The sequence below is a fragment of the Nelumbo lutea genome, chromosome 8, assembly GCF_056320005.1.
Source record: "Nelumbo lutea isolate HS-2025 chromosome 8, American lotus-T2T, whole genome shotgun sequence".
Classification (NCBI taxonomy): Eukaryota; Viridiplantae; Streptophyta; class Magnoliopsida; order Proteales; family Nelumbonaceae; genus Nelumbo; species Nelumbo lutea.
Genome location: NC_142691.1, coordinates 48,533,204 through 48,546,638, shown reverse-complemented (window position 1 = coordinate 48,546,638; position 13,435 = coordinate 48,533,204). Strand labels below are relative to the sequence as shown.

Genomic DNA, 13,435 nt, shown 5'->3' with positions numbered 1-13,435 from the left:
CTAAAGGTATAATTTTATTTTTTGATTTTTTTGTGATTTAATTGATTTTTTGAATTTTTTTTTATTCATTTGGTTCATCAGCCCCTGTTTGTTCGTCATTTGGTTCATCATTTTGCTTTGGACCTGCTAGGCAACGACTTTTAGTGAATAGTTTATAGTTTATAATTAGGAGTAATAGACGATAAGTTGATAGATTTACTAGCAGAAAGTTGCTGCTTGTATTTTTCTATTAGTTTCTTGTTGATTATATACCTTGTTGAACTCTCAAACTTCATTTGATGATCAAATGCTTAGTTCTTTGTTTAATTAATCTTGCTTAATTTGTTTTTAATTTTCATATGCATATTTTGCTTAATTTTCATATGATGATCATATGCTAAAAGTTTTGCTTAAATTTTTACAAGCGATTTACTCTCATTTCTAATGGAGTGATTTTACATTTTGGTTAATTATTTGCTTAATTTTTTGGTTAAGTATTTGCTTAATTGTTTTTTGCTTATATGGAGCGATTTTACATTTTGGTTGGTTCTTTTAGTCAATGCAAGGTTTTTAATTTTATATTTTGTGTTTGTATGAAGGGATTTATTTTTGAGTTGGATTTATTTTATTGAACTAAGATGATGGAATCTCAAAGTCCAAATGCTAATGCATCTGATTCACCTCCATCACAAGAGCCAATTTCATCAAATGTTAGGGAAAAAACTAATTCTGCTTGAGAGCATGTTTCCCTTAAAGTTGACCCTCTTAATGAATCAAAGTTAATGGCATGTCTTTATTGTCAAAAGACTTTTAAAGAGGGAGGGATTAATAGGATGAAACAACATCTTTCCCAAAGGAAATGTGAGATTGCAATTTGTCGTAAAGTACCCCATGATGTATGAATCAAAATGGAGTAATCTTTGAATGAAATCAATGACAAAAAAAAAAAGTGAAAAGCAACCAATGAATTTTGTTGACACTAGAGTACAATGTAGAAGGAATGATAATGATGATGGTATTGAGATTAGAGAAATAGATCCACCTAGTACACATGATACTTATTAAGGGAAAAAACCAACTACATCATCGGGAAAGGGAATAGCATCTTCAGGGCTAATAACTAGCCATTTTGCTCCATGGACCATTCCAGGTGCATAACTTGGAATTAAGAGTGTATTGGCCATCTAAGGGAGTAATTAATCATGTGGGCCATGTTGTTATGAAGTGGTTATGTGATGTTTATATTCCCTTGAATGCTTTGTGTTCAAGATATTTTCAGCTTATGTTGGATGCCCTTGCTACTATTGATCCAGGGTACAAAGCTCCTTCATATCATAATTGTAGGACTAATTTATTGAAGGATTTAGTTCAGGAGGTGCAAATGTCAGTTGATAAACTCCATAAGGATTGGGCTACATATGGTTGCACTATAATGGCTAAGGGTTGGGCATATACACGTAGCCAAACATTGATTAACTTTTTAGTGTATTGTCCTACAGGAACTGTATTTGTGAAGTCTGTAGATGCTTCTGAAACATTCAAGAGTGCAAAGGATTTATTTATTTTGTTTAATGAAGTTATTGATTGGGTAAAAGTAGAAAATGTTGTTCAGGTGGTTATGACAATGCTACAAATTATGTAGCTGCATGAAGATTCTTGGAAGTAGAATTTTCATGGATATATTGGTCACCTTGTGCAGCACATTGTCTAAATTTGATGATAAAGGAAATTGGGGAAATGGATTATGTTGCAAATGTGGTTTAACGTGCATCTAGAATTACCAAATTTGTCTACAATCATATTTTTGTACTCTTAATGCTAAAGAAGAGACCTGGTTGGACTGATATAGTACGTCCTGAAGCCACTCGTTTTGCAACTAATTTCATTGCATTGGATAGCATTTTGAAGCACATGCATGATCTGCAAAATTTGGTGACAAATCGGAGTTTTATTGATTCTAGGTATGCAAAAGATGCAAAGGGGAAGGAAATAATACAAATAGTTTTGGATTCTGAATTTTGGGCACAATGCAAAATGATTGTGGGTTTCACATCACCTCTTTTTAGTGCATTGAGACTTGCAAATTCTAAGTTTAAACAAGCAATGGGGTATATGTATCATGTAATGTTGAAGGCAAAAGAATCATTGAAAAAGTTTTTTAATTATAAGAAAGTTGAATATGACCCAATCATGGACATTATTGATAGAAGATGGAATAGACAAATGGGTCAGAGGCTTCATCTTGCAGGGTATTATTATGATCCGAAATCAAAAGTTAAATCCCTGGCCGTTATGTCTGCAGTTTTTTATGTCATTGAAAAGCTTGCAATCAAATTAGGTGATGTGGAGATAAAGCTGAACAAAGAGCTTACTCTTTTTGAAAATTGTCGTGGTAATTTTGGAAGACCTTTCTCAATGAAGACTAAGTCAATGCCTCCAAGTAATAAATACTTTTTTCCTATAACATGTTTATTATTTCAAATTTCAATTTTATTTTATAAATTAAATCAACTTTATTTCATTGTATATAGGTGAGTGGTGGCTGGGATTTGGTTGTGACACTCAAATTTTGAAAATGATTGTTGTAAGGATCTTTAGCCAGATGTGTAACTCATCTGAATGTGAACGCAATTGGAATGTTTTTGAACATATACACACGAAGAGAATGAATATGTTAGAGCACTAGAGGCTCAATGACCTAATATATGTTCATTGCAACCTGCATGTGATGGATGGGTAGGTGTTTTAGCTTTTATGTTTCATGATTGCTTTTTTTAATGCTTGCATTGCATCTAATGTATCATTTATTTATTTTTAGGAGAAAAAATGAAAGTCTTAACCCAATTGGGCATGAACATGTTGATGTTGTGGAAGATTGGATAGTGCACAATGATGAGGATTCTCCATTACTTGATGGTAATGAGAATGATGATATATTTAAAGCTAATGAGACAACATTTTCAATAATGGAATCATCATCAAGAAAAAAAAACTAGGATTGATGGTAACTATCATTAATATTACCTCAAATGATATTTCCATACTTGATTATTTTAGCTATTTTTTGAATTATAATTTTTTATTTTTGTTCTTTAAGTGATGATGAATTTTTCATTGAATAATGTGGAATCATGAAGGAAAATGCAGCCAACACTCAAGTTGGATATGTAGATTTAACACAACCTCCCAAAGATGAAGATGAAGATGATGGTGAAATACCACCTGGCTTTGGTTAGTAGTTGGTACCATTGAGAAGTGGGGCCAACATATCTAGAGAATTTGGATGATTAGATTAGTAAGCCAAACTCTATGTTGAACTTAAAGTTTTGATTTGTTTTTAATACTTGGTGAACTTGGTTTTTTATCTTTTTTGTTACTTGTGTTTATGATCTTTTTATTTTTGAGTATCTAAATATTATGTTTGATGAATTAAGAATGCACAATCTTATAGCAATATGTATAGAATTTTTTGTGAAATTTCTTTTCTTGTCTTCTTAGTGTTTTTGAATAGGAAGTCCAAAGGAAACTCTGAAAGACTTGACCATCTAAAGGGGTCCATTTCCATAAGGTGAAAGAAATTACTCCTTTTATAATTTGCATTGCTTATGGACTAGTAGAAGTTTTTCTTACCTTTTTCTTTGTATATTTGGAAAACAATTAAAAGGGCTTGTCAAAAACTCAAGGAAAGTAGAATCTAAAAACCTGAAATAGCTAATGGTAAGGTGCATTGAGTTGTTATAAAGGGTATTTCTCAATGAATGATTTTGTTTCTCAATTATAAGTTATAATTTTTTTCTATTAATTAAAAATTTTATTTATCTAACTAATGGTAAGATGCATTGAGCTGTTATAATGGGTATTTTCTAATAAGTAGGGGGAAGAGGACTTAATGGAAAAAATAGAAGAAAAAGAAGAGGAATAACATGTATTTGTAATGACTGATGAATGGATGGAATTCTTTGCAAAATTTAAAGCAAAAAGGAGGCAAGGTGGTTGTCCAACCCTCTTCTTGAACATACAAAATCTATTGAATGAGTTCTTGACAATTATATGTGATTCTAATGCACAAGAGAAGAAGCAAGCAAAGAACAAAGGCAAAAAGTGACAGACATTTTGAAGTGAACAAGGGCTAAAGGTATCTATGGGAGATAGCTAAAATCCATTTCTGTATTCTAGAGTCATGATCAAGGATACTAATCTCATGGGAATTTTATCCTGTAGGATGTTGGCAAAGCTCTGGTAAATTTCATTTTCGAGTTCTTGTGGTTGCACTATTCAATCCATTTGGGTATAAGCAAAAGACGTCGGCAGAGGCCGACGAGGGATGTAGATGGTTATAGGGAAGGGGAGAAAACTCAACTCCGAATATTCATCTGTATTGGGCATATCATATTTGTATCCAAAGTCATGAAAACCCATGGATACACCAATACAAAAAGGGGTATGGAGGTTTTCAAAGTCATGCAAACCCAGGTACAGTATATTGTATACCCATTCAAAGTAAGCTTAGATAGAATATTGGTCACTATAAGATACAAATACACCGACCAAACCTTTTTTCCAAATGCTTAGTTTGGAAAAAGTATAAATGAAAATATGTAGAGTGCAAAACCTTATATTTTGTATTATTCTATATGTATTTGTACTCTTTCCAAATTAAGCTAAACTACCATTGGATTTGGATATTGTAGTACAAAAAGGAAAAAAAAAAGAAATGAATCCCAATTTACAAATGAGCATAATACAAGTTCAATCGGTATGATTATGTGACAAAAAAATATGAAAATTGAAAGGGAACCCCACACCCATGGTGGCCATGTCTCAGTTTGAGTCTCGATTGTTTCCTTAGTAGACTATAACAAAAGCCAAGATCGTATTTAATACCTTTTGTTAGAGTTGGTCGAGTAAGGGTAGATTAGTCTTTTCATCGTGTTTAAGTTATATTCTGATGTGGCAATTCTGATATTACTTCTGTACTTCTCTTGTCCCATACTTAAGTGGGGGTAGCTTTGTCCTTGTACACTAATTACAACATAATACACATTATTTCCAACTAGTAGGGTTTAGTCTCTCCTGTTCGATTGTTTCTTCTTCTTCTTCTTCTCTCTCTCCTTCCTTTTCTACTGATTTGAACTGTTGAAACATGGTATCAGAGCGCTAAACGAAGGAGAAGAAGGCTGCGGCTTCAAGTTTTATGACATGCGATCTCTCCTTTTCTTTTCTCCTTCTCTGGGCTGCAAAATCTAAGGTACACAACTTGCTAGCTATGGACTATTTTATTTTTTTTAGGACTGCCACAATTCCTATTACAAGTGTTAGGAAGGTGCGGCAGCCCTAGGATATCAGTCTAATACTGTTGTCACCATGAGTGGCAGCCCTAGTCACGTGGTGGTTTTGTATTGTTTACTCTCTATTGAGCAGTTTCAAGAGGGTTTGTGTGGTTGTTTGAGTTGTTGAGTTTCTCTCGTTGTGATCAATTGTCAGTAGTGATGTAAAAAGGAAAAAAATATATTTTTTTTGCTGAAAGGAGTGGTCGAATATCTCTAAATGGTAGTTTGCATCAATGTTTTTTATCCAAATGGTAGTCGAATCTATCTGAGTGGTAGTTTACATCAAGTTCTTGATCTGAATGTCAGATTACACCAAATTTGTTGATTGCGAGTGGTTGTGAGATTGTTATAAGTGATTTGGAGACTAATGTAGTGTTGCCTTGACAGTAGTATTTGTTTGGTGGTTGAAAATTCAGCACTAGAAATACCATTGGGGGACATAATCACTACAAGAAAAATAACTTTAACTGCCGCTATAGTCTTACCGGCAGCCGGTAAACTGCCGCTAAAAGAACTGTCGCTAGACGCTCTAGCGGCAGTTTTTACAACTGCCGATATAAATATTAAGCTGCTGCTAAAAACTACCTTCAGCGGTAGTCACAAATGCTCGCTCGACTGCCACTAATGATTGTTTTTTAGCGGCAGCCATTGACTTATTTAGCGGCAGTCGAATAATAACATTGACTTATTTGGCTGCTGCTAAAGGTTGTTTTTAGCGGGAGCCACAGGCTTCTTTAGTGGCAGTCGCAGCTCATTCTTAACATTGTCATTGAGGGAGATTCAAATCTAGTCTAATCGAAGAATACTACAGCATATGCAGTAGGGTGTCTTACAGTCCAATACTCTCATGCTTTCAGAGAAACAAATTTTTCTACAGATTGGTTGACTAATGCATCGCATTTCTTGTCTTCAAACGATCATCTCAAGCTTTCTGTTTTCGTCTTCAAATGATCATCTCTGATGTGTGTGTGTGGCCTCGCTTTTTTTCTTGCTTTCTGTTTTATATAATAAGAATATGAACGCATATTATACAAAGTGAGGGGTTGAATGATTGTGAGTTTTATGTACGATGAGGGCAGATTTGGTCCTCCAGTGAAATTGTGACATGTGGCACCTCGTGACAATTAGGCGACACCCAAGCAATAACTTACCAAGTTGGTGTCCCACCTGAGCACCGGCCTAGCCGGCCTGGCACAGCTTGAAGCGGCCTGCGCATTGCCTAGCATGGCCTACGCGTGGCCTGCGTGCGACCTGCACGACCTGGCCGACCTAGATCAGCCTGGCACATGATCCAACCTAGCCGACCTAGCAACCCATAAGATGGCCACCGATAAACTCGGCATGCATACCCCACGAGCTCGGTAGCTCACCAAAGCTCGCCAAGGAGCTCGCCACCAACGAGCCAGGAAACTTGGCAGAGCTTGCCACAAGCAGCTCGACATAGCCAAAGGAGCTCGGCATAGCTCCCCCAGGCAGCTCACCACTTGTAGGGTAGCTCGGTACAGAAGAGCAGTTTGGCGTATCGTAGGAAGATCTCTTGCCTGACAACCATACCTGACAGATCTGGAGACCTGCGCCCACGTCTCTCGTCAGGTGGCGCCTTGCCTGGCAGAGCCGTACTCTACAACAGTTGCCTGCACTCGCCGCCTCAGCTCTGACAGCGACGACTGCAGTAGAGAGATAGAGGCAGTTATGCCTGACTTGACAGAGGCGGTCATGCCTGATTTGACAAGACACTGCTATATAAGGACTCCAAACCCCAAAGGAAAAGGGAGAGAATGAAAAAATGGAGGTAATCCCTGCTCTCTAGCTCTCTCATTCCTCTAATATCATCTTCAAGCTCTCGACAATCAAAGTGCTAACTACGGAGAGTCCCCCCCGGGTAAATACCCCCGAGCCCCCTAGTTCAGTTCTTGCGAGTTCCTCAGCTCCGGCCACCTACAAAGAGGAGGAAAAGATGGAGTTCTCACAGGTCTCTTGGCTCCCACCACCTACAAAGGAGAGGAGATCACCTCATGCAGAGGGCAGTTGGGTTGCACTACACCAGGGAGCTCCACCATCCTCTGAGTTACAGGCCGGCTAGGAGCAGGTCAAATGACGAGTCCACCAAAGTAGCTCACCACCAAGGAGCTCGACATAGCTCTCCCCAGCTCGGCATAGATCTCCCCTAACTCGGCATAGATCTCCCCCAGGGCAGTTAGCCATCAGGGAGCTCGTCACCAGGTAGCTCACCACCAGGGAGCTCGTCACAAAGTAGCACACCACTAGGGAGCTCATCACCAAGTAGCTCGTCACCAGGTAACTCACCACCAGGGAGCTCGTCACCAGGAAGCTCACCACCAGGGAGCTCGTCATCAAGTAGCTCGTCACCAAGTAGCTCACCACCAGGGAGCTCATCACCAGGTAGCTCACCACTAGGGAGCTCGTCACCAAGTAGATCATCACCAAGTAGCTCACCACCAGGGAGCTCGTCACCAGGTAGCTCACCACCAGGGAGTTCGTCCTCAAGTAGCTCACCACCAGGCAATTCACCATCAGGGAACTCCACCATCCTCTCCTGGGAGCAGGTCAAATGACGAGGCACTTAGCCAAAAAAAAAAATTTGATACATCACAAAAAAATGATACGTGACCAGAAACAGTTACATCAATTGGCGCCGTCTGTGGGAACATGCTACAAAAAGCTAAGTTCTCATCCTACAAAAGCTAAGTTCTCATCTTACCAAAGCTAAGTTCTCATCCTATGAAAGCTAGGTCCTCTTTTCCTAAAAAGCTAAGTCCTCACTTTTTAGAAATTGAAGTTATCGCTTTATAGTTTACATTTTTTATGAAGTCAAAGACTATGCAGGGAGCTAATAGACTAAGTAGCTCTACCAACCTTACTTTCGATTCAGATAAAACCTCATCAATCCTCTCCGCAAGGTCCTTTCTACAAAGATGAGCTCTTCATGGCTTCCGCGGGAGTTGGCGACCAACAGACTACATAAGCACCCTTGTTGGTCGAGCCTTCCAAGGCTCACGTGTGAGTTGGTGACCTAAAGTTAGTAGTGCTGCCCCCGAAGGTCGAGTTCCTAGTAGCTTCTTTTAGGAGTGGGTGACCGACATTATGAGGCTGATTCAATGCAATCGCAGGTAGCTCGGCACCTGGTCAGCTTGACACCTCACAGGTAGCTCGACACCCAGTTAGCCTGACACCTCAGGTAGCTCAGCACCTGGTTAACTCGGCACCTCATAGGTAGCTCAACACCTGGTCAACCTAACACCTCACAGGCAGCTCAACACCTAGTCAGCTCGGCACCTGGTTAGCCTGACACCGCGTAGGTAGCTCGGCACCTCACAAACAAAGCCTACAAGCCACATTACTGCTTAAAACCCAGTTGCCTCTTCGGCATGGGCAAAGTCAAGAAGAGTGGACTACAAGTCACTCCCAATGCCCACGGGCCAAATTATTGCTAAATACCCAGTTGCTTCCTCAGCATGGGCAAAATCAGCAAAAGTGAACTATAAGTTGCCCCCAGAGCCTAAGGGCTACACTACTGAATTGGCGGAGACCTCCTCACCTTATAGGCAGCTCGCTACTTGCAGGCAGCTTGCCACATACAAACGACTCTCAAGGCCTAAGGAATTGGATCGGCACTTACTAGCTCGTGCACTTACAGGCCAAAAGAAGAATACTCCCTTCATTGAGTTACTCTCAACTCAGGAATGAGGGGAAAATGATGAGGGTAGATTTGGCCCTCTAGTGAAATTGTGACATGTGGCACCTCGTGACAACTAGGCGACACCCAGGCAACAACTTACCAAGTTGGTGTCCCACCCGGGCACCGACCTGGCCAACTTGGCGTAGCTTGGCACTGCTTGGGCGGCCTGCACGCGGCTTGTGGGCGGCCTGCACGCTGCCTGCTCAACCTGGATCAGCCTGGCACATGATCCGACCTGGCCGACCTAGATCAGCCCGACACATGATCCGACCTGGCCGACCTAGCCGACCTGGATCAGCCTGGCACACGTCCCAACCTGGCCGACCTGGCAACCCATAAGACGCCCACCGATAAACTCGGCATGCATAACCCACGAGCTCGGTAGCTCACCAAGGAGCTCGCCAAGGAGCTAGGCAGCTCTCCAAGGAGCTCGCCAAGGAGCTCACCACCAAGGAGACAGGCAGCTCGGCAAAGCTCGCCACAAGCAGCTCGGCACAGCCCAAGGAGCTCGCCAAGGAGCTCACCACCAAGGAGACAGGCAGCTCGGCAAAGCTCGCCACAAGTAGCTCGGCACAGCCCAAGGAGCTCGGCATAGCTCACATGGCCAGCTCGCCACTTGTAGGGTAGCTCGGTACAGAAGAGCAGTTTGGCGTATCGCAAGAAGATCTCCTGCCTGACAACCATACCTAACAGATCTGGAGACCTGCGCCCATGTCTCTCGCCAGGTAGCGCCTTGTCTGGCAGATCCGTACTCTGTAATAGTTGCCTGCATCCACCGCCTCAGCTCTGACAGCGACGACTGCAGTAGAGAGATAGAGGCAGTTATGCCTGACTTGACAGAGGCGGTCACGCCTTATTTGACAGGACACCACTATATAAGGACTCCAACCCCCAAAGGCAAGGGGAGAGAATGAAAAAATGGAGGTAATCCCTGCGCTCTAGCTCTCTCATTCCTCTAATATCATCTTCAAGCTCTCAACAATCAGAGTGCTAACTTAGGCATCGGAGAGTCCCCGCTGGGTAAATACCCCCGGGCCCCCTAGTTCAGTTCTTGCAGGTTCCTCAGCTCCCACCGCCTACAAAGAGGAGGAAAAGATGGAGTTCTCGCAGGTCCTTCGGCTCCCACCGCCTACAAAGGAGAGGAGATCACCTCATGCAGAGGGTAGTTGGGTTGCGCTACACCAGGGAGCTCCACCATCCTCTGAGTTACAGGCCGCCTAGGAGCAGGTCAAATGACGAGTCCACCAAAGTAGCTCACCACCAGGGAGCTCAGCATAGCTCTCCCCCAGGTAGTTCGCCATCAGGGAGCTCGACATAGCTCTCCCCCAGGCAGTTAGCCATCAGGGAGCTCGTCACCAAGTAGCTCACTACCAAAGAGCTCATCACCAGGTAGCTCACCACCAGGGAGCTCGTCACCAGGCAGCTCGTCACTAGGGAGCTCGTCACCAAGTAGCTCATCACCAGGGAGCTCACCACCAGGGAGCTCGTCACTAGGCAGCTCACCACCAGGGAGCTCGTCACCAAGTAGCTCATCACCAGGTAGCTCACCACCAGGGAGCTCATCACCAGGTAGCTCACCACCAGGGAGCTCATCACCAGGTAGCTCACCACCAGGGAGTTCATCACCAAGTAGCTCGTCACCAAGTAGCTCACCACCAGGGAGCTCATCACCAGGTAGCTCACCACCAGGGAGTTCGTCACCAAGTAGCTCACCACCAGGTAGTTCACCATCAGGGAGCTCCACCATCCTCTCCTGTGAGCAGGTCAAATGACGAGGCACTTAACCAAAAAAAAAATTGATACATCACAAAAATTGGTACGTGACCAGAAACGGTTACATCAATGTATTTTATGATCAGTTTGGAGCCTTATTAATGGTTTCACAACCTGCTGAACATCCATTAATCCTATCTCCTATTTAGTTTGATAGAATATAAGATATAAATAGAAAGTTGAGAAAAAATTGTCAAGGAATTCAGCTAAATTTTGTAACCTATTCTTTCCCTCTCCCTTACGTTCAATTGAACTAAAGAAGTTATGTCATGCTTTTCTTTAAATCCATCGAACTTGAGGCATAGTTTGGAAGGAGTATAAATTCAAATTTGTAGAGTGCAAAATTGCCAGAGTTTATATTGTTTATTGGGGTGGAATGCTTTTATTGTTTGTTGGGCTAATTGGCTAAATGTCCCGAGATGGAGATAATGTTGGCATTGGAAAGCACTAAGTTGCAGCAGTGCAGAGTGATAATGGAGGATGATAGGGGACACTAAAGTTTCTTTGTATGTGCTATTGTGAGCCAATCAAGGAAGAGCAAAAGATGGGAGTGACCTACTGCACTAACTCCTCTTTATGTTTACGATATGAGCATGACAACTCCTTTATATCAAATTCATGGATACCAATGCAGGCTTCAGACCTGCCCGGAGACTCTCATACTTTTCTGGAAAAGGTCACACATGCCAGTCAAACACTAATTCAAAGGATTAAGTGGGGGAAACCTGGCCATGTGTCTGAGAGTAGAAGATGGTCTAGCTGATTTCAATTCGCAAGGGACTGCCTAGAATATCAAGAGTTTTGAAGCCTGATACAACTTTTGACCAAATGGCTGACTACCCACATCATTCGTCAAAGCTTTACAAGTCATACTATTAACAAGAGGATTTCCTAATGGGTGAGAAAAACACTGCAAGCTTTTGAACAAGGTAGCAGGTCAGGAAAGACAGAGGACATGGGTATCCCAAATGATTAATGACCTTATACAAAGAGGATCCACTCAACTAGGAGAATGGAGTAAATTTACCTCATATCACAATGAAAAAGTAGTCAGGGGCGTAGAGCTCTTTATTGATGCAAAATAAGCCATTTGTCAACCTAAGATGGCCAAACATATGGGGTGATCATCATTTCAAAATGGGCTGCTGTCTAATGGCAAATAAGACATAATTCACTCAAAGACACTGAGCATTATGAAATCAACACCAAAAACATAGCATGGGAGCTTGCTTATGACATGCATGTTCCATTATTATTACTCTTAGTAAGCCAAAAACACAACTCAGCAATCATGTTATTTCTGGATTTGATAAAACAGCACAAATGAAAGAAACACCTCATTCCATCTGCTCTTTGAGGCCAAGAGGATGATTACAACAAGCTTGGATTATGTAGAGGCATGGTGCTATTACTACTAATTAGAAGTTCAACATAAAACAACGAAACAAAACCCAAGATTGTTTAAGCCAAATTGCAAGAATACAACATCAAACCTGAAATCAAGAGAGTTTACTCAACCAGAATTCCAGAACATGACAGTACAGAATACCTGCACTCATCCCCATGTAATTCTTAGAATATAGTTCAGCTGGCCGCAAAAGACTACAGCATTGATGTTTACACTTGGATGGGTCCAAAAATTTGCACTAAGGGAGTTGAGGGAAAAGTTTAAATGGAATTCCTATATGGGCTTCGGGTGACTGTGCGCAACCAAAGGTCCAAAATATAGCTGATGACTGAAGGGATGAGAGATTTATTATATGGATAGCCGAACCTTGTAGGACCGAACCAGATCATATTCCCTGTTTTAGAAAAACTACATTTTTCAATGATCAATCTTGAACCAAGATCCAAACCAGATCTGAAACCAAAAGATAGGATAGGGAGATGCCTGATACGAAGAAATAATAACTCTCAATGAAAGTGTTCACGCCCAAGGAAATGTCCAAAGACTGCTCCCACTAAAGATGACACAGTGCAGGATGGAGCAAAACCAACATGTGGTTCTTCACAAGAATCGAATCCTTCAGCAAGAATTCGATGGAGGGTATGTGAGCATGACTTTAGATCAGTTTTTCACCAAAAACTAATATCAAGAACCCTTCTTGATCGCTCTTACAACGGAGAATGAATTGGCAATGGCGGCAACAAGAGGAGGGCACAAGAGCAGAAGATGGCGCAGTCTTACTATTGTTGTCTTCTCTCTTTCTGTGATCTGAGATCTGATTGTGTGTTGAATGGTTTTCCCCTCCTCCTTTTATAGCCTTAAAGAGATTAGCTCCTAATCCCATTAGGAGTTTCCTAATTCAAATCCTTATTTGAATCAGGATTCTCTTTAATAGATAAGGATAAACCCCCATCTTATCTACAGATTAGATCAACCCTCTTAATCTTATTAGGAGTTTCCAAATCCAAATCCAAATCATTGCACCTAGGTAAGTCAGAAGTATTAGCCAAGACCTGCCCAGCTCCTAAAGTTCCTACAAAGTCAAATAGGCCATCAGTAATAGGAGTTTCTGCTATGGGCATTAGTAACTCCTAGTAGCAAAAGATCAATTCAGAGCAAGGTTTTGAGATCTCAAGACTTTAAACCCCTAAAAAAACTTAACGAACCTGTGATCTAAGTGCAAGTCAGGAAAAAAGGAAAAAAGTC

At 41.4% G+C, this 13,435-nt stretch overlaps 1 protein-coding gene across 1 annotated transcript; it reads left to right on the top strand.

Moving 5' to 3' along the window:
* Positions 1-1,794: 1,794 nt before the first annotated feature.
* On the top strand, positions 1,795-4,319 carry LOC148844052 (uncharacterized). Its single transcript, XM_088959487.1, has 5 exons — positions 1,795-2,419; positions 2,511-2,652; positions 2,798-2,895; positions 3,127-3,210; positions 4,201-4,319. Exons 1-5 carry the CDS (start codon positions 1,795-1,797, stop codon positions 4,317-4,319), a joined length of 1,068 nt encoding a protein of 355 aa, XP_088815613.1.
* The last annotated feature ends 9,116 nt before the right edge of the window (positions 4,320-13,435 follow it).